The sequence below is a fragment of the Cannabis sativa genome, chromosome 4 (genome assembly GCF_029168945.1).
Source record: "Cannabis sativa cultivar Pink pepper isolate KNU-18-1 chromosome 4, ASM2916894v1, whole genome shotgun sequence".
Classification (NCBI taxonomy): domain Eukaryota; kingdom Viridiplantae; phylum Streptophyta; class Magnoliopsida; order Rosales; family Cannabaceae; genus Cannabis; species Cannabis sativa.
The window spans coordinates 7,795,384-7,816,552 of record NC_083604.1 but is presented as its reverse complement, the minus strand read 5'-3'; the positions used below and the strand labels follow the sequence as shown (position 1 = coordinate 7,816,552).

Genomic DNA, 21,169 nt, shown 5'->3' with positions numbered 1-21,169 from the left:
AGTTTTTCTGGACGTTTCACCAAAACAAAAAGCATAGTGATTATCTAAGTTCTCCTAGATACTTTTACACAATTAAATGAATAAAATATGTGGTGCCGGCTTCCTACTTTATAAACTAATAATATTCTCACTTTGTATTAATTCTCAAACTAAATGTATTGACTAACAAAGGTATATATTGTTGTCTTATTTGGAAAACTAAATGTATCGAGTTACAAGGTATATATTATTTGAATTTCAAAAGATATATTATTGGTATCTAGCCGTTTTTTAAGTGTCAAGTGTCCGTTAGTGTAATTAAATTTGAGATCTCAATTATTTTAAGAACATTGTTATTAGTGCCTAGCACCCTCAATACGTGTCGCATTGCGATTAACTAGTGATACTCCCATAAAGTTATTATATTAAACTAAATGGAGCCTGACACTTAATTAAACTAATATCGATATTGACACGTAGGATGGTATTTGAATCACATAGTATCTTTTAGCATTTCTCTTATTTTAAGTAAAATTGCTATTTAATTATTAGGGTCCACTTGTAGAAGATGCTGAACACACTACTAATATTTAATAACAATACTCTTTATTTTAATTGAATAGATATATCACATTAATACGAGTTAAATAGGTATGCTCATTTTATTATAAGAAACAAATAAAGAATACAATCATCGAGGTCGGAGTATAATCAATAATGGCAGAGGTTAAAGTTATTGAGATCATTAAAAGAGAAACCATAAACCCATCTTCTTCAACTCCACCTGACCTTAAAATCCACAAACTTTCTCTATTGGATCAGTTCCAACCAGAAATATACGGCCAAGTAATTTATTTCTACCAAAACACTAAAAACGACATCAATATTATCACCACCAACGACCAAAAATCACATCAACTTAAGAAATCATTAACAGAAACCTTAACTCGCTTCCACCCTATAGCCGGAAGAATCAATAACAACACAACCGCCATTGATTGTAACGACGAAGGAGCTCTATACATCGAAGCTCGATTCCATGGCCTTAATCTCTCAACATTTCTACAACAAGAACTATCGGTGGCCCAACTCCAACATCTCCTGGCCTCGGAAAGCCAATCGCCGGAGTCGAACTCGTGGCCTCAGCTACTTGTTCAAGCTACTTTCTTTGACTGTGGAGGGTTAGCCCTAGGTATCTGCTTGTCCCACAAATCATGTGACGCAACAAGTATGGGAATATTTATGAAAAGTTGGGCTGAAATCTCAAACGAGTCTCCACAAAAAGTGTTCCCGGTGTTCAACGCCGCCTCCTACTTCCCTCCCATAGAAATCTCCGACCAGAGACCTGCCTTGGTGTTGAAGAAAGTGGAGTCAGTAGTTAAGAGGTTTGTGTTTGAGAAAAAAAAGCTTGTGAAACTCAAGGCTGAAACAGCTAGCGAAAGCGTGGACCAACCGACTAGGGTTGAGGTAGTCACAGCTTTGATTTGGAAGTGTTTCATGGCTGCTTCAACAAGATCATCAAACCCTAATGGTGTTAACAAGTTTGCGTTAACTCAATCCATGAACATACGAAAAAGGGTTGACCCGCCTTTGCCGGAACACTTGGTGGGGAACGTAGTTGGATGCTTTATTGCACGGATGGAATTAGGGCATGATGATGATGATGATGATGAGGTCACACTCAAGGGTTTGGTGGCTTTGTTAAGGAATGGAATAAGAGAATATGCTGAAACTAAAGCAAAAAAGCTTCGAGAAGATGGGGCGTGTGAGGTGATAGGTAGGGACATGAAAGAAACTTTTGAGTTATTTGGATGTGAAGATACTAAGGTGTTGATTTTCACAAGTTTGTGTAGCTTTGAGCTTTATAAGATGGTTGATTTTGGGTGGGGTAAGCCTATTTGGGTGACTGTTCCGGCTGCCGAAAGCCATAGCAATGTGATCATTTTAATGGACACAAAAGAGGGTGGTGTTGAGGCTACGGTTTCTTTGACCAAAGAGGATATGGCTTTGTTTGAGACTGACCCTCAGCTTCTTGCATTTGCTTATCCATCCACTTTGAACTCACAGGTTTGAAAGTTCTAATATTTGGTTTCAGTCTCCATCGGGGCCAAGAAGATTAATTAGAATAATTTTGTTCTCCATAAATATTTATATATTTATATATATATATATAAAAATGTTTATTGTAATATTACCTTCTACTGTGTGCTATGTATGGCTATACTACAGCCAGATGTAGCTATAATGATTTTCTTTAATAAATGAAATGATTATTAAATGTCAGATAAATTAATAAAGCATTAAACATATAGTATATAATTTGTGTGTCAAGTTAAAAGTATTTTCACAAAGGATGGAAGACACTGTAAAAAATTTAGTCAATACAAAAATTGTGAATAAAAGTAAAAAAATTGTGACCAATTATTAAGTACCATTCTTATATTGTGACTAAAATATTCGTAGTTAAAGATATTAGTTACAAAAATTACAACTCGTTGTGACTAAATGTGGTTTTAGTCACAATACTTGTGATCGTGACTAAAAATAATGACAACTTGTGTTTAAATATTATATTTTAGTTACAAGTAGTTTTTTTGTTGTGACTAAAAATCATATTTAGTGACAAAAAATTTATATCGACTAAAAAATTATTAATAAAACTAACTGTTTTTTTTAGATAATATTATATAATTCAAAACAAAAGTAGTTGGTTTAATTAGTTCAAAGAGAAAACAATCAAGTAGTTGGGTAGGTATCTATCTATTGAATATAATTAGGTCAGCAATAAATAACAATTAATATATGCCATATATCCATTACTAAATAAAGAATTTCCTAAATAAATAAATAACTAATTTGATCTTGAAACAAATCTTTTCTGCTATATAACAAACAAGCTAGCGATCGAATTATAAACACTTCTACAAAACCCTATTCCCTAATTAAGTACGTATAATAATTAACTATTTAAAGTACTGCTCATTATGCATTCATAAAAATGATAAAATAAAACCACCAATCTCTCATCTTGAAAAAGAAAAAGCTAGTAATATAAGGAAACATTGTGTATATTTATGGAGATCAATAAGATTGAAATTGTTAGAAGACAAACCATAAAACCATCTTATCCAACTCCTCCTCACCAAAAACACTTCAATCTCTCTTTTCTTGATCAAATTGCCCCAGCAATATACACTTCGATCGTTCTTTTCTATCCAAAGAATTATAACAATCATATTGACCTCATTGATACATCTTATGATCATCATGGCTACCTAAAGAAAACACTCTCAAAAATCTTGGCTCGTAGCTTCTTTCCCCTAGCGGGTAGAATTAATAACAACACAACTATTGAGTGCACAGACGAAGGCGTTCCGTTTTTCGAAGCCAAATTCAAAGGCTCTCTCTCAACTTTCCTTGAGCAAAAATCACACAATAATGTGGTTGAGTTACTCAAGCAATTCCTTCCGGCTAATAATATGGTATCCATTGATCAGGCAACTAGTACTTGGCCTCTATTGCTCGTTCAAGTGACTTCCTTTGATTGTGGCGGCTTGGCCATCGGTGTCTGCATGTCGCATAAGTTTGCAGATGCAGCCACACTCAGCATATTCATGAAAAGTTGGGCTAAAACCCCTGTCGAAGCAGCCATCAGAGATGGCTGCTGCGATCAAGCATTAGACCCGGATTATAGGGCTGCGTCCCTGTTTCCGGGTCGAGATTTGTTGACATTGCCGCCTGCTACGGAGTCTGAGTTGAATAACACGGTAGATATTATAACAAAAAGGTACGTGTTTGGTAAAACTAAAATAGTTCATCTTAAGGCCAAAGCCACTAAGGTTAATAACCCTACTCGAGTTGAAGTTGTAACTGCATTCGTTTGGAATTGTGCCACAAATGCAAATAAGCGACATAGGTTCTCAGTTTTGGCTCAGTGTGTGAATCTACGAAAAAAGGTTGAGCCTCCTTTTCCAGACAACTTAGTTGGAAATCTTGTTGGGTATTTCTCAGTGAGTGTAGATTGTAAAACTAATGATAAAGATTATAATAAATCAGATCAATTTTGTGATTTGGTGGCTAAGTTGAGGAAAGGAAATATAGAATATAGTGAGAACGAAGCAAAAAAATTGAGAGCAGGAAAGGAGGGGTTGGAGGTGTTATCTCGGTGGTCTGAAGAAGGAGGAGAATTGGTTAGAAAAGATGATGCGAATGTTTTCATTTGTTCGAGCTGGTGTAATTTTGGATTTTATGAGATTGATTTTGGTTGGGGTAAGCCAATTTGGGCGAGTAATCCACCTTATATTTCTTATGAAAATATAATGACATTGATGGACACAAAAGAGGGGGATGGAGTAGAGGTTTACCTGACTTTAAGTAAAGACAACATGGCCTCCTTTGAGCGTGACCCTTATATTCAATCAATGATCACTTCCTCAATTTGATTAATATGTATACAAAATACTAAGTATGTAACTTTTGCCACGCTTTTTAAGTTACTATATTATATGTGTAGTCAATGCAATAAAATCTAACTTAATAAGTCCAAATATATTATATTTTAAATTTAAATATGTAAAGCTTTTCGATGGTTTGTAATTAATTATTTGAATCTTATTTACGTCATTAATTATAAACTATTCTTAAAAATTTAACCTATTTTTGTGTTGTGTCTGTAAGTTATAAACTAGCACTTAAGGGTTTTTATTTTTTAGTAGTTTTTAAGTGTTAGTTCAGTGGTATTGGCCTAGGATAAGCAACGGCCGGTCTCTTCTTAATCAAGTTGACGAGGATGGCGTCTATGATCTAACCAGGTACATACCTATCGTACGTTGAGTTAGAAAACTGCCATTTTAGGCGCTGATTGGAAGAAACAAACTGGCGTAATAATGCTGAATTAGGGTGGCACAGGAGAATAGTTCCCAAAATCAACCTGACCTTGAAGAAAGAGATACACGAGGCAAACCTTGTGACTTGCAAACCAGGGGGGAGGAGACAACCCAAAGGTATCCCCAGAACTCTCAAGAGAGACAACCTGAGGAAATTGAGAGATACCTTGAAGGTGAGATGCCCTATAATCAACCAAGAACCAAGAAACTGGAAATTCCCCATAGGAATAAGGGAAATCTGGGAACACAGCCTGGGATACATGGATCATCAGTCGGGGATCGCCAACGTTCTCTCCAAGCTCATAGGAAAGGAGCTCGCACAAATCCCAATAGGGGGAACGAGACGAATCAAACCTTAGGAAGAAGAGCAGGACGTGAAGAGGCGAGGGCTACCGCGAGGTACATGGTAACTCATAATTGATCAATGCGAGGAGAAGAGAATGCTCGTTGCAGCGATGATCAAAAAGGAAAAATACGGTTGTTGGAATTTATTTTACCAGGATCTTAGATCTACTCACAAGTATGTTTATTAACACCCTAAATAAGAAATTTCTAAAACGATAAATTAAACACATATAAAGTTTAAGAAACCTTACATTGGGTGCAGCGGAATTAAATGACTCCTTCCGTTCAGATCTCTAACCCTTGTATCCTTTCTGTAGCAGGGTATTATCAAGATTTGAACCTGGATTTCTTTCTCTGAATCGTTGATGCTGAAACTCCTTTGCTGACGATCTTTCTTCACGATCTTCCTCACTATGATTGAGGTATTGCTTGCTGTGTGTGGGCACTACTCTAATCAGTAAGGTAATTTCGATATATGAAGGAAGAAGAGAGAGAGAGTGGCGGCCAAGGAAGAGAGAGAAGGCTCAGGTTTTTCTGATTCAGAAGTGTAATTTTCCTGAAGCCTTCACTATCTATTTATAGCATTCCACTAGGGTTAGGTTTGAATTATTTGGCATTAAAATAATGAAAATATCAGTTTAAAATGCCTACAAAAGTGGCCGGCCATGGCTTGATGGATTTGGGCCTTACTTTTTGCAATTTTGCAATTTTAACATTTTTGTATCTGATTTTCTCAAAAATGCCAATTTTCTAATTCAACCATTTAAATGACAATTCTAACTATTTAATAACTATAAATAATTATTAAATAATATTGTCATTTATCATATTTATTAATTGAACCATACAAAGTATCATAATTAACAAATATGTCCCTATTAACTATTTCTTTACAATTTCGCCCTTACTTAGTGAAAATTTCACAAATAGACATAGTCTAATTTGTGAATTATAATTGATTAATCAAAACCAATTACATGAGTCTTACAAACAATATTATCTCAACTAGTACGGGGACCATGGGTCTATATAACCGAGCTTCCAATAAGTAGATCAAGAATTTAGCACTAAAATTCACTAACTTATTAATTCTTCGTTGAATCCAGTCATAGAACTTTAGAATTACACTCTCAGTATATAGAATGCTCTATATGTTCCACCATATAGACGCATCATTAGTTATCCATTGTTATAATCCTAATTTGATCAATGATCCTCTATATGAATGATCTACACTGTAAAGGGATTAGATTACCGTAACACCTTACTATGTATTTTATCCTTAAAACACTTGACCCCGTATAAATGATATTTCAGCTTATGTGAAATGAGTACTCCACCATTTATGTTCGTTTGGTCAAGCTCGAAGGAGATCATCCTTTGCTTACTATTTGCCAGATAGAAGCTATAGATTCCATGTTTATGCTAGCGCTCCCACTCAATTGCACTACCTTCCCAAAATGTACGTATCACCCTGACCTAAAAGTAGGCTTAACTAACAAATCAAAGAACACGAATAGCCTTTCAAGATTGAGCCTAATCATAACAGGATTAAGAACATTTGATCTAGGATCGACTTGGCGATATTGACTTGAATAGATTTTACGGTAAGTTTAATTAAATCTAAGTCAAAGTTCAATATCGGTCCCTTCCGATGCATACTCCATGCATCCAACGTGAGCTTTACTTTAACTAATGTTCTGGAAAGTGTTGGGTTTTATGCCCTAAATAAAACTCATTTCATATAATCAGATTTACTTATTAATAAAGATCAGAAATAACATTTTATGTTGCATGGTTCACATGATTTATTTCATGATTATATGTATATAATGTATGAATTCTTTTTAAGTCCAGAACTTATGAGTTTGTTAAAGATTATAGTGTTGTCAACACAGTGGAATATAATCTTTATTATATGTTCAAAAGTTTATTCCCTGATTTGTCAGAACACTGGATTTAGACTGACATGGTATAATCAACGATAGGTATTCTTACACCTTGGAAAAGTGTTATGTCCTTTCTAGGATATTGGTAAAGTTTACCAGTATCGGATGTATGGAGTATACATCGGAAGGGACCGATATTGAACTTTGATTAGATATATTAAAACTTACCGTAATATCTATTCAATTCAATATCACCTGTTGATCCTAGATCAAATGATCTTAATCCTGATATGGTTAGGTTCAATCTCAAGAGTGTTATTCGTGTTCTTTGATTTGTTAGTTAAGCCTAATTTTGTGTCAGGGTGATACGTACATTTTGGGAACACGGTAGTGCAATTGAGTGGGAGCGCTAACATAAATATGGAATCTATAGCTTCTATTTGGCAAATAGAAGTAAAGGATGATTTCCTTCGAGCTTAACCAAACGAAGATAAATGGTGGAGATCTCATTTCACTTAGCTGAAATATCATTTATACAGGGTTAAGTGTTTTAAGGATAAAATACATTGAAGGTGTAGCGGTAACAGTAGTGCCTTTTCAATGTAGATCATCTATATAGAGGATCATTGATCACATTAGGGTTATAACAATGGATAACTAATGACGTGTCTATATCGTGGAACATATAGAGCGTTCTATATGACTGAGAGTGCAATTCCAAGTTCTAAGTGTGGATTCAATGAGGAATTAATAAGTTAGGGAATTTACTTGGTAAATTCGGTTCGACTTATTGGAAGCTTGGTTATATAGACCCATGGTCCCCATACTAGTTGAGACCATACTGCTTGTAAGACTCAGTTAATTGATTTTGATTAATCAATTATAATTCTAAAAGTTAGACTATGTCTACTTTATGAATTTTCACTAAGCAAGGGCGAAATTGTAAAGAAAAGAGATTTTAGGTTTATTTATTGATTAAGAGACTTTATATGTCTAAATTAATAAATACATTAAATGGCAATATTATTTAATAATTATTTTCAAGTTATTAAATAATTAGAATTGGCATTTAAATGGTTAAATTGGAGAATTGGCATTTTTGAGAAAATGGGAGTGGAAAATAACAAAATGGGAAAGTTGCAAAGTGAGGCCCAATACCCTTTGTATGACCGGCCCTATGCATAGGAAATTCCATTTGTAGTTTCCATTATTTTAATGCCATACAATTCTAACCTAAACCTAGAGGGTTTTCTATAAATAGAAAGTGTTGGCTTGAGGAAACACACACATATCTTTGATCACTTTGTTTCTCTCAGAAAAAGCCTCACACGCCACCTTCTCTCTCTCTTTTCTTCTTTGTATTTTCGAAAATCCTTGAGTGATGAGTAGTGCCCACACACATCAAGTGGTATCTCAATCATAGTATGTAAGACTATGGAATTTCTGCATCAAAGAAGGAGAAAAGAAGATCCAGGTTCAGATCTTGGTGATGCTCTGCTACAGAAAGGACTCAAGGGCTAGAGATCTGAACGGAAGGAGTCATATTATTCCGCTGCACCCACTGTAAGGTTTTCTAACTTTATATGTGTTTATTTTCATTGTTTTAGCATTCATATTAGGTTGTTAATCCAACATACTTGTTAGTAAATCTAGATCCTGGTAAAATAATTTCCAACAGAAAGAACATAGCATTTCTCCAAATGCAACTAAACTCTTGTTGTAGATTATCATATCTGTAAAACCCTGTGTCTGATAAATCTAGGAAACTTTATTCACATAGTCATGTTTACTTTCCAATGTGATGATAGCATAATAAACATGATCAAGTATGTGAAAAGAGTTTAAGATGAATTTACAAATCAAATAGACAAGCAATTGATAAAGTGAACCAAAACATACACAAATGAATGAAAAATACTTCTGTTTCTTTATTGTTGTTGAATAAAATATATTACATTGAAATGGAGTTTTATTTAGGGCATAAAACCTAACAAACTCCCACTTGCACTAATATAAAACTAATTAGTACATATCAATTAATCCTAAATTCTGACGGTGCTTTTCAAAGGCTGTCACGGCCAGGACTTTGGTAAATGGATCAGCTAGGTTGTCCTCTGTGTCAACTTTCTCAACTAGTACATCCCCTCTTGCCACGTATTCTCTGATAATGTTATACTTCCTTTCAATGTGTTTGCTTCTCTTGTGGCTTCGAGGTTCTTTACTGTTTGCTATTGCTCCATTGTTATCACAAAGTAAGACCAGAGGCTTTTCCATTCCTGGAACAACACCTATGCTGGTGAAGAACTTTCTTAGCCAGACAAGTTCTTTAGCAGCTTCGGCTGCAGCTATGTATTCAGCTTTCATAGTTGAGTCCGATATAGCGGTTTGTTTAGCACTTCTCCAAACCACTACTCCACCCCCAAGAGTAAACACCATCCCAGATGTAGATTTCCTGTCTTCAAGACTTGCCTGGAAATCTGAATCAGTGTAGCCTATGGGATTTAAAGCACCACCCTTGTAGACTAACACAAGATTCCTTGTACTCTTTAAGTATTTCAGAATATACTTAACTGCATTCCAATGTTCATGTCCTGGATTACACTGATACCTGCTCACGATTCCAACAGCATAACAGATGTCAGGTCTAGTGCATAACATTGCATACATTAGACTTCCAACTGCAGAGGCATAGGGAATTTTCGCCATGTCCTCTATCTCTTAAGGATCAGTCGGAGAGTGTTCCTTAGATAGACGGATACCATATCTAGAAGGCATGTTTGCCCCATTGGTGTTGTTCATGGAGAATTTCTCTAAGACTTTGTCTATGTAGGTTGTTTGAGAGAGAGCAAGAGATCTGTTCTTCCGGTTTCTGATAATCTGAATACCAAGAACATAGGCTGCTTCACCCAAATCTTTCATATCGAATTGAGTGTTGAGCCATTCCTTGATGTGAGTCATTTTCTTGACATTGTTTCCAATAATCAAAATGTCATCAACATAAAGGACCAGGAATACTACTATTTGGTCTTCCTTGAGTTGGTAAACACAAGGTTCATCTTCATTCTGAAGAAAGCCGTAGGTCTTGATGATTTCATCAAACCTTTTGTTCCATGAGCGAGAAGATTGCTTAAGTCCATAGATAGACCTATTTAATTTGCAAACTTTCTTTTCCTGCCCAGGAAGAACATAACCTTCTGGTTGCTCCATATAGATGGTTTCTTCAAGTACCACATTAAGGAAGGCAGTCTTGACATCCATTTGCCAGATTTCATTATCGAAAGCAGTAGCTATGGAGAGAAGAATTTGGATGGATTTGAGCATGGCAACAGGACTAAAAGTTTCCTCATAGTCCACGCCTTCTCTTTGGGTATAACCCTTGGCTACAAGTCTAGCTTTAAAAGTTTCGACTTCGCCTCCAGCTCCTCTTTTCTTCTTGTAAACCCACTTGCATCCTATCGGATGATAGTCGTCAGGTGCGTCTACATATTCCCAGACTTTGTTCTTTTTCATGGAATCCATTTCTGAATCCATGCCGGCTGACCATCGTTTTCGTTGCGGACTAGCCATTGCCTGTTTATAGGTTAATGGATCGTCATCAATACCGTCACCTATGACCATATTGATTTCACCATCCAAGCCATAACGAGTAGGTTTTGTTGAAACCCTCCCACTACGACGAGGTGCGGTGAGCTTCTGAACAGAAAATTTAGTAGTAGATTTCTCAGTTGGTTCAATTGAGGGAGTGGGATTGTCCTCTTCACGTGTGGAAGAGAACAGAACATTGGAAGGACTTATATCTGAAAGCATTTCCTCCAACACTACTTTACTTTGTGATTTGAAATTCTTAATATAGTCATCTTCAAGGAAAGTTGCGTTTGTAGAAACAAACATTTTATCATTCTTGCGACTATAAAACGATAAATTAAACACATATAAAGTTTAAGAAACCTTACATTGGGTGCAGCGGAATTAAATGACTCCTTCCGTTCAGATCTCTAACCCTTGTATCTTTTCTGTAGCAGAGTATTATCAAGATCTGAACCTGGATTTCTTTCTCTGAATCCTTGATGCTGAAACTCCTTTGCTGATGATCTTTCTTCACCATCTTCCTTACTATGATTGAGGTATTGCTTGCTGTGTGCGGACACTACTCTAATCACTAAGGTAATTTCGAAATATGAAGGAAGAAGAGAGAGAGAGTGGCGGCCAAGGAAGAGAGAGAAGGCTCAAGTTTTTCTGATTCAGAAGTGTAATTTTTCTGAAGCCTTCACTATCTATTTATAGCATTCCACTATGGTTAGGTTTGAATTATTTGACATTAAAATAATGAAAGGGAAATTTGATTTTTTATGCTTACATTTGGTTAAAAAAATTTTTCTAAACAAATAATAACTAATATTTGTAAGATATGACAAGTTTTATGATATCCCTAAAATACCCCCATTTACATCACCCCATTTACACCATCGGACCACCCATCGGGCCACCCATCGGACCACCCATCGGGCCTCCCATCGGGCTACCATCGGACCACCCATCGGGCCACCCATCGGACCCATCGGACCACCCATCGGACTACCATCGGACCAAATCTGCTACCAATTTTTTTTTTTTATGTTTTTGTACATACAAAAGTAGCATCAGGTGACCATCGGACCACCTTCAGACCACCATCGGACCCCATCAGACTACAAATTTTTTTTTTTTTTTTTTATGTTTTTGCACTAAAAAAAAGTATAGAAAATTTGAGAGGGGTATTTCTGGGTTTTAGATAAAGTGGTCATATATTTTCAATGATGATATGTATAGTTTAGAAATAAAATATTAGGTATATGTAAGTATAGAAAATCAAATTTCCCTAATGAAAATATCAGTTTAAAATGCCTACAAAAGTGGCCGGCCATGGCTTGATGGATTTGGGCCTTGCTTTTTGCAATTTTACAATTTTAACACTTTTGTATCTGACTTTCTCAAAAATGCCAATTTTCTAATTCAACCATTTAAATGCCAATTCTAACTATTTAATAACTATAAATAATTATTAAATAATATTGTCATTTATCATATTTATTAATTGAACCATACAAAGTATCATAATTAACAAATAGACATAGTCTAATTTGTGAATTACAATTGATTAATCAAAACCAATTACACGAGTCTTACAAACAATATTATCTCAACTAGTGCGGGGACCATGGGTCTATATAACCGAGCTTCCAATAAGTAGATCAAGAATTTAGCACTAAAATTCACTAACTTATTAATTCTTCGTTGAATCCACGCATAGAACTTTAGAATTGCACTCTCAGTATATAGAATGCTCTATATGTTCCACCATATAGACACATCATTAGTTATCCATTGTTATAATCCTAATTTGATCAATGATCCTCTATATGAATGATCTACACTGTAAAGGGATTAGATTACCGTAACACCCTACTATGTATTTTATCCTTAAAACACTTGACCCCGTATAAATGATATTTCAGCTTATGTGAAATGAGTACTCCACCATTTATGTTCGTTTGGTCAAGGTCGAAGGAGATCATCCTTTTCTTACTATTTTCTAGATAGAAGCTATAGATTCCATGTTTATGCTAGCGCTCCCACTCAATTGCACTACCGTGTTCCCAAAATGTACGTATCACCCTGACCTAAAAGTAGGCTTAACTAAAAAAAATCAAAGAACACGAATAGCCTTTCAAGATTGAGCCTAATCATAACAGGATTAAGAACATTTGATCTAGGATCAACTTGGCGATATTGACTTGAATAGATTTTACGGTAAGTTTAATTAAATCTAAGTCAAAGTTCAATATGGGTCCCTTCCGATGCATACTCCATGCATCCAACCTGAGCTTTACTTTAACCAATGTTCTGGAAAGAACATAGCATTTCTCCAAATGCAAGTAAACTCTTGTTGTAGATTATCATATCAGTAAAACCCTGTGTCTGATAAATCTAGGAAACTTTATTCACATAGTCATGTTTACTTTCTAATGTGATGACAGCACAATAAACATGATCAAGTATGTGAAAAGGGTTTAAGATGAATTTACAAATCAAATAGACAAGCAATTGATAAAGTGAACCAAAACATACACAAATGAATGAAAAATACTTCTGTTTCTTTATTGATGTTGAATAAAATAGATTACATTGAAATGGAGTTTTATTTAGGGCATAAAACCTAACATACGGTATGTGGGTGAAACAAGATTAACCAGTCGTCATGGCCAATTGAACCTACGAGAACGCTTGAACCAGAAAAAACTTGATCTTCGTCAACAACTTGGTCCAAAGCAAAACGATTCAATCCATTTGCGAATAGACGAGTTGGAGAACAAGTTCAGCAGGCATCAATTCGAGGAACCAAGAAAATAATTGGGATGCGAGCCTGTTGAAGAATTCAAGTCGGAGGCTTCCAGATCAAAGAAGAAAGACAACTCTAAAAGTTGTCCAAAGATAAGAAACAAAAGAAACACTACAAATATGTACCCATTTATACTAACTATACTGAACTTAATGAACTTGGGAAAGTATCTACATCGCGCATGAACAGGAAGTCATTTTTAGCGAACCAAAACCTATGAAACACGCGAGACGTAAAAAGGACCCAACCAGACGATTTGAATATCATGAAGATATTGGGCATACCACAGAAGAATGTCGTCAGTTGAAGGATGAGATAGTAGGTCTCATACCACGAGGACACTTTCAACAATATGTAAAGGGGCAGGACAATATGCTCATGACCAGCCCGATCCACCCAATAACTCAAGCGACTAGGGATCATAACCTTCCTCTGTAGGAGGAAGGGATACCTCAGTTATCTCGGGAGGGAACATGTTACAAGAAGACAAGGGGCAGTTAGTCTGGTAAAGCAATACGTAAATGTATTACGAAGTAAGCAAATACTAGCTCGCAATGGCTGCCGTATAGAGCTGCTACGAAAGAAAGCTGGTCGTCAACCAGTAGCAGTTAAGACAAATAATTAAAACCAGAATTAATTCACCTAAAACCTGGGTATATGGCAGGGATTGACTCTGGATATTGAAATAATTGTGGGAATATGTTAGGGATTAACCCTGAACATCAGAACCCGTTTTATCAAAACCAGATGCTTTTGGAAGATTGATAAAATAAGCAAATGAACTGGGAAAGTTCTTATGAGATTAATGATTGCAAATTGCATTGCTAATGTAATATTTTGAACTTTAGTTGTGAATGAGGTAATCATTTCCTTCAACAAGTAATTATAAGGCATAACCCTTTAAAATTACTTTAGGGGAATATATGCATGATCAACCGGGATTTATCTGGAAATACATAATATAATGTAAATCGACCACTTCAAAAATAAAATTTTTTTTGAAAACTTTTTAAAGGTTCTCGACCAAACCTTTTTGACGAAAGAAGGGTCGAACTGTTATAACTCCCTGACCAAACCTTTTTGACGAGAGAGGGATCAGATCGTTATAACTTCCTGATCAAACCATTCTGACGAGAAAGGGATCAAACAACTATAACTTTTGATTTAAAACCTATTTGACGAGAAAGGAAAATTAAAAGTTATAAAAGAGATATACCTCATAACTCGCATATAAAGCTAAATACTAACGGCTCGCGCTAGAGGAAAGTATTAAACGAGACAGTGTCTTGAAAAAAGTACTCAAACTTAACACGTGGGTAGAAGACGTAACTACTCGTGTAAGCAATAAAAATATATACAAAATGGCAAGGTCATTAAAATATATTCAAGATTTCTTGAAACAGATTACTGCTCACAAATCGAAGTGCAGAGCAGATGCTAAATCGCTCGCGCATTAAGTAGGCTATTAACTACTCAACGTCAAAAAGAAATACGAGCAATGGGAACCCCTAAGAAACTTTTATGCATGATCAAAATATGATTGTTTAAATTTTGAATGAAACTCAAGTAAAAAACTACATATTGAAGTTCAAACTTAAAAGTACGAGGCATTAAAAAGCAAAGTTGGCCATCCAACTTCGCAAATTTATCTTTACAAAAAATGCCACAAGGGGCAAACTATTGTCTCGGCCAAAAGGCCATTTTCAGAAACAAAAAGAGAAATAAATAAAAACCAAGCCTACATGGTGGGAGACTTGGATAGATCTTCTTCTTCTTCCTCTGCCTCGGCCTCTTCCTCCTTCTTCTTGGCCTTCTCGCAGTAAGCTAGAGTTTTCTCTTCCTCTTTGTAAGGACCGCTCCAGTAATGTGATGAGAAAAGGCAATTAGCACTAATTATTATTATTTTATTATTATTTGTGAATTAATTTTAAATGTGGACCCAATATTTAGAAATAAATATTAGAGTTATAATTTCTCAATTCCGGAGATTTTATTAAACTCTAGGGGGTATTATTTAGCTTATATGTGAAATATGTTAATTTGGTAATTTTTGCTCGACGACAACGGAAAATGCGATGGATGGCTAGATAATCACATGGGTAAGTTTAGAACCCTATTTTATAGTGGGAAATAATTTAGAGAGAATAAATTATCGGGATTGAGCGGGGTTATGGAAATTGACCATTTTACCCCTAGCTTTAGAAATACCCTAGTTTTAAGTCTAAGGGCATTTTAGTCTTTTGGTTAAGGGTGAGTGAGGTGGCTGCCCAAGTAGTTGACACCTAGCATTTAATTTAGAAGGAGTTAAGTAATTAACTCATTTTCATTTGAAAAATAAAGGAAAAACAAAGAAAAATCAAAAATCAAGAGAAGTTCTCTCTTCGAAGGCAGCAAGGGCAAGGGGTTTTGGGAGCTGAAATTCTGTGTTTTCAGCAAAGGATTCAAGAGGAATCAAGGCAAGGTAACCCTAGTTCTTCTCCCCTTAAGTTTTGAAGTTTTAGTTTAGTTTCACTATGAATTTCTAGGTTTAGTGGCTGTTGGGTTTTGAAATGTTTGGGGTTAAATTGACTTAATCTAAGTCCCTAGCTACTGGTTTTGATGCTTGTGAATGGTTTTAAGCAAGCTTGAGTTTTGGAACTCAAGCTTTGTTCATTAATGGCAACTTGAGTCGTAATGGTTTATTCTGTGAATTACTGCCTGGAAATCATTGTGTATGCATTGTATAGGTATACTGGAGAGTTTGGAAAGGTTTGGGCTTGATTTGAATTAAGGGGGATGATTTTTGGTTCCCAGCAGCAGAACCGGAATTCCGGTTCTGGGAGGCCAGTACCAACCGGTCGACCGGTTGGTGACCCAGAACCGGATTGCCGGTTGGGAACCGGTCTGCCTGTTGGGGGAATTTCCAGATTCCTAGTTTTGGCCAATTTTGAGATATTTAGGGTATTGCCATGAGTTTTATCGATAGGGAAACTTTTAGTTTCAAGTTTAAAGTCCCGGAAAGTGATTTAGCGAGTCACTCATCTGTGTTGCTATTATTGTGATTAGGGCATCCATCTAGCACGTGAATTCCGTTCAGGTCGGCCATCACACTTGAATTCGGAAAATAGGTAAGAACTGTGTATAATGTATGATGTGATTATCTGAATGTGTGTATATGTGTTTATATATGCATGCTTGAATTATGTTAAGCCCTACCAACACTTGTATGAATAAGTTATAGAGTGCATTGGTATAGTGATTATTGTGGCTGTGAGTACGATACAGTGATACCAACACGGGCACGAGGAAATGCTAAGGTGTGTGGTACATCACTCAGTATTACTCAGTGTTCGGGGTAAACCCTACCAACACTCGTACAGTGAGGTACGATGTGCATATGGTATAGTGGTTGTACCCTGGTATTGAACGTTCATACTCATCTGTTAAGCTCTGTAAATAGGTGTATGGGCGCCTATTTGCAGGTCGGAAAATTATATGGTATGTTATATGCATTTCTTACTGAGTCTGTTGACTCACAGTTTTTGCTTCTATGTGTAGGTAAAGGAAAGGCGAAGGCTGAACAGGAGTGATCCTGAGTTCGGGTGAGGTGGTACATGTCAAGCGGCGCGACCTGGAGTGTTCGGTCTCGGGACATCTGGGAGTTGTATTTTGAAAGTCGCTGTGCGACCTAGAACTTGTGTATTTTGAACGTATAGTTTGAAAAGTAAATTTTACAAAGTTTAAAAGAAGGGATCCCGGGATTTGTAAATATTATATTGTATTACAAAGTTTAATATCTAAAGCAAAAGTTTTAATTTGACACGTTTTTCGAGAAATTTCTTTGATTAACAAAGATTGCACAATAATTGAAAAAGCACTGTAGCGTGCCTTAGCATTAGGGCATTACAATTTTGGTATCAGAGCCGCCAGGTTTGTCTACCAAAGCTTGCTATGACATGTACAATCTTCATCAGAGAAAGCTCGGTTCACGGTTCAGTAAGCCCGTACTTGTTTAGTATTTTAAATAAATATGAATGTGAAAGCATGTTAGGAAGCATATTAGATTTAAATTAAATATATTTCTAAAAAAAAAAAAGAAAGTGTGTTGCCTTTAAGTTATTAAAAGCGGTGTTAATTTTGATCGCTGTCTAACCTGCCTGGCTTATGGATTCGCAGGCTAAGTCCTATTAAATGGATGCCCCGCGAAATACAAGAAGTCAGGGTGGCATGGTTGAGACCGGAGGCGGTCAGGGGAATCCTCAAAATCCTCGTGGTCGCGGCCGTGGCCGAGGCAAAGCTCAGGGTGGTCGCCCTGTAAATCCACCTCAAGCTCCTCCTGATTGGGAGCAAAGATTTGCTGAGATGCAAGATAGAATCCGCCAGCAAGATGAAGAGATTCAAAGGTTGAGGCAGCAGGGTCCTCCTGCCGTGCCTCCTCAAGTGGTTCAGGCCGTTGCAGTTCCTGCGGTGCCGGCGGAGAACAACCCGTTGTTGGCAACCGTATGGAACCGTTGTACGAAAGATTTCGAAAACAGCACCTCCAAAGGTTTCTGGGAGGCCCTGATGTGATGAAGGCCGAGCAGTGGCTTTCAATGATTGAACGCATCCTTAATTTTATGGGAGTGGTTGGAAATGACCGGGTGACCTGCGCCACTTTCCAGTTTTAGGAAGATGCTCTCGTGTGGTGGGAGTTGATAACCCTCACTCGGGACGTCACGCTGATGACCTGGGAAGAATTTAAGGAGTTATTCAACTTCAAGTATTACAACGAAGCGGTCCGCAGTGCAAAGCGGAAAGAGTTCACTGATCTAGTTCAGACTGAGGGAATGTCAGTCACTGAATACACGACGAAGTTTGATCGGTTGGCTAAGTTGGCAACAGGAATTGTGCCCACTGACTTCAGTAAGAAAGAAAAATATTTAGCGGGTTTGAGTGCAAAGATCCGGCATGATCTGGTTATTACCACTACTGAAGCAACCACGTATGCAGATATGGTTGAGAAGGCTTTGAGAGCCGAGGGTGCGGTGACATTCCTTCAGGAGCCCCGGGTGACTCCGAGTGTTGGTGGAACCCCCACTATTCCTACTCCTGTTTATGGTAGGGATGGTGGTGACTCCACCACCGAGCAGAAAAGAAAAGTTGTTCCAGCTTCTGGTGGCTCGGGGCAAAGTAAGCGGTTCCGTGGGAACCAAGGCAGAGGAGGACGCCAGGGTTACTCTTATCCTGAGTGTCCAAGGTGTAAGAAACATCATCCGGGAGAATGTAACCAAAAGACATGCTTCCTGTGTGGCATGGTGGGGCATTTCAAGAAAGATTGCCCCCAGGCAAAGAAAGAGGAGCCGAAAGCTGAGGTGAAACCGGTTCCTGCTCGTGTGTTTGCCATTACCCAAGCTGATGCCGCAGCCAGTCCTTCTGTTGTGACAGGTCAGCTTCCCGTCAACAACTTATTATTTACAGTATTATTTGACTCGGGAGCTACACGTTCATATGTGGCTACAAGAGTGATTGATCTTTTGGGTAGGCCTTGTGATATTTTAGAAAGAGGGTTTGGAACCCTAATGCCTAGCGGGGAATTGGTTATCTCTAATAGGCGCATTAGGTCTATGCCGATTAGGATCGAAGATAGGGAATTGAGTACTGACCTCATAAAATTGAAATTAACTGAGTTTGATATTATACTGGGAATGGATTTTCTATCCAAGTATTCGGCCAGTATAGATTGTAGGCGTAAAATGGTGACTTTTCAGCCGGAAGGTGAAGATCCATTTGTTTATGTTGGGTCAATTCAGGGGTCTCGGATCCCGGTTATTTCTGTGCTGAGGGCTAGAGATTTACTATGCGATGGTTGTGTAGGATTTCTAGCGGTGGTATTTGACTCCAGCAGACCTGAAACATTTGGGCCTGAGGTAGTTCGGGTGGTGAAAGATTTTCTTGATGTGTTTCCCGAGGAGTTGCCGAGATTGCCGCCACTGCGAGAGATTGATTTTGTAATTGATTTGGCACCTGGAGTTGAACCTGTTTCTAAAGCTCCGTATAGGATGGCTCTAGCAGAACTCAAGGAGCTTAAGTTACAACTTCAGGGGATGCTTGACATTGGGTTTATTCGACCCAGTGTATCGCCCTGGGGAGCTCCGGTTCTTTTTGTGAAAAAGAAAGATGGTTCCCTCAGAATGTGTATTGATTATCGAGAACTAAACAAGCTGACGATTAAAAACAAGTACCCGTTGCCCAGGATCGATGATTTGTTCGATCAGCTTCAGGGAAAGACAGTGTTTTCGAAGATTGATTTACGGTCGGGTTATCATCAACTCAGAATTCGGGAGGAGGACATACCAAAGACTGCTTTTAGAACAAGATATGGGCACTATGAGTTTCTGGTAATGTCATTCGGATTGACTAATGCTCCTGCGGCCTTTATGGATCTCATGAATAGGGTATTCAAGGATTTCCTCGATAACTGCGTTATAGTGTTTATCGATGACATTCTTGTATACTCTCAGTCGGAAGAGGAGCACGAGCATCATCTTCGAATGGTGTTACAGTGACTTAGGGATCACAAGCTGTATGCCAAGTTTAAAAAGTGTGAATTCGTGTTGTCTAAGGTGTCCTTTCTGGGTCATATTGTTGGGAAGAATGGAATTATGGTCGATCCAAACAAGGTGGAATCAGTGAAGAATTGGCCGAGGCCCAAGTCTGTGACGGAAGTTCGAAGTTTTCTCGGGTTAGCAGGGTATTATCGACGTTTCGTCGAAGGATTTTCTAAACTTTCTATGCCCTTAACCGAATTGACCAAGAAAAATCAGAGATTTGTGTGGTCAGATAAGTGTGAGTCAAGTTTTCAGGAGTTGAAGCAACGTTTGATAACAGCTCCGGTGTTAGCTTTGCCATCAGATCAAGAAAAATTTGTGGTTTATTGTGATGCATCCAGACAGGGTCTGGGATGTGTTCTGATGCAAGCTGACAGAGTCATAGCCTATGCCTCTCGTCAACTGAAGGATTATGAGCAGCGTTACCAAACTCATGATTTAGAGCTCGCTGCTGTGGTTTTTGCTTTAAAGATTTGGCGACATTATCTTTACGGTGAAAAGTGTGAGATTTATACTGATCATAAGAGTCTTAAATACTTTTTCACCCAGAAAGATTTGAATATGAGGCAGAGAAGGTGGCTGGAGTTGGTTAAAGACTACGATTGTGAAATACTGTATCACCCCGGGAAAGCCAATGTTGTGGCCGATGCTTTAAGCAGAAAAGGTCCCGGGCAAGTTTGTAATACGGTTATGATAGCTCCTCAACTAGCCTCGGAAATGGTTAGTGCAGGAATTGAGTTTGTGGTCGGGAAGTTACATAATTTAACACTCCAATCTGATCTGTTGGAGAGAATCAGAAAGGCACAACTGGAAGATCCCGAACTAGTTAAAGTTCGAGACGAAGTAGTGGATGGTCGGCCTAGAGGCTTTTCAGTCTCGAGCAGTGGAATGTTGTTATATAAAGCTCGAGTTTGTGTTCCTAGTGTTGATGAGCTTAAGAAAGAGATACTTGATGAAGCTCACACTACGCCTTATTCGTTGCATCCGGGAACCACCAAGATGTATCAGGATTTGAAACCCTACTTCTGGTGGTATGGGATGAAAAGAGATGTGGTGGACTATGTGTCCATGTGTTTAACCTGCTAGCAGATTAAGGCTGAACATCAGAGGCCGGCAGGGTTATTG

At 37.5% G+C, this 21,169-nt stretch overlaps 2 protein-coding genes across 2 annotated transcripts; both read left to right on the top strand.

Annotated features, from left to right (window-relative positions):
• Nucleotides 1-617: 617 nt before the first annotated feature.
• LOC115712415 (stemmadenine O-acetyltransferase-like) lies at nucleotides 618-2,255 on the top strand. The gene has a single exon (XM_030640689.2). It carries the CDS (start codon nucleotides 697-699, stop codon nucleotides 2,050-2,052), a length of 1,356 nt encoding a protein of 451 aa, XP_030496549.2. The 5' UTR covers nucleotides 618-696; the 3' UTR covers nucleotides 2,053-2,255.
• A 622-nt stretch (nucleotides 2,256-2,877) lies between these two features.
• LOC115713140 (stemmadenine O-acetyltransferase-like) lies at nucleotides 2,878-5,456 on the top strand. Its single transcript, XM_061113228.1, has one exon. It carries the CDS (start codon nucleotides 3,054-3,056, stop codon nucleotides 4,419-4,421), a length of 1,368 nt encoding a protein of 455 aa, XP_060969211.1. The 5' UTR covers nucleotides 2,878-3,053; the 3' UTR covers nucleotides 4,422-5,456.
• The last annotated feature ends 15,713 nt before the right edge of the window (nucleotides 5,457-21,169 follow it).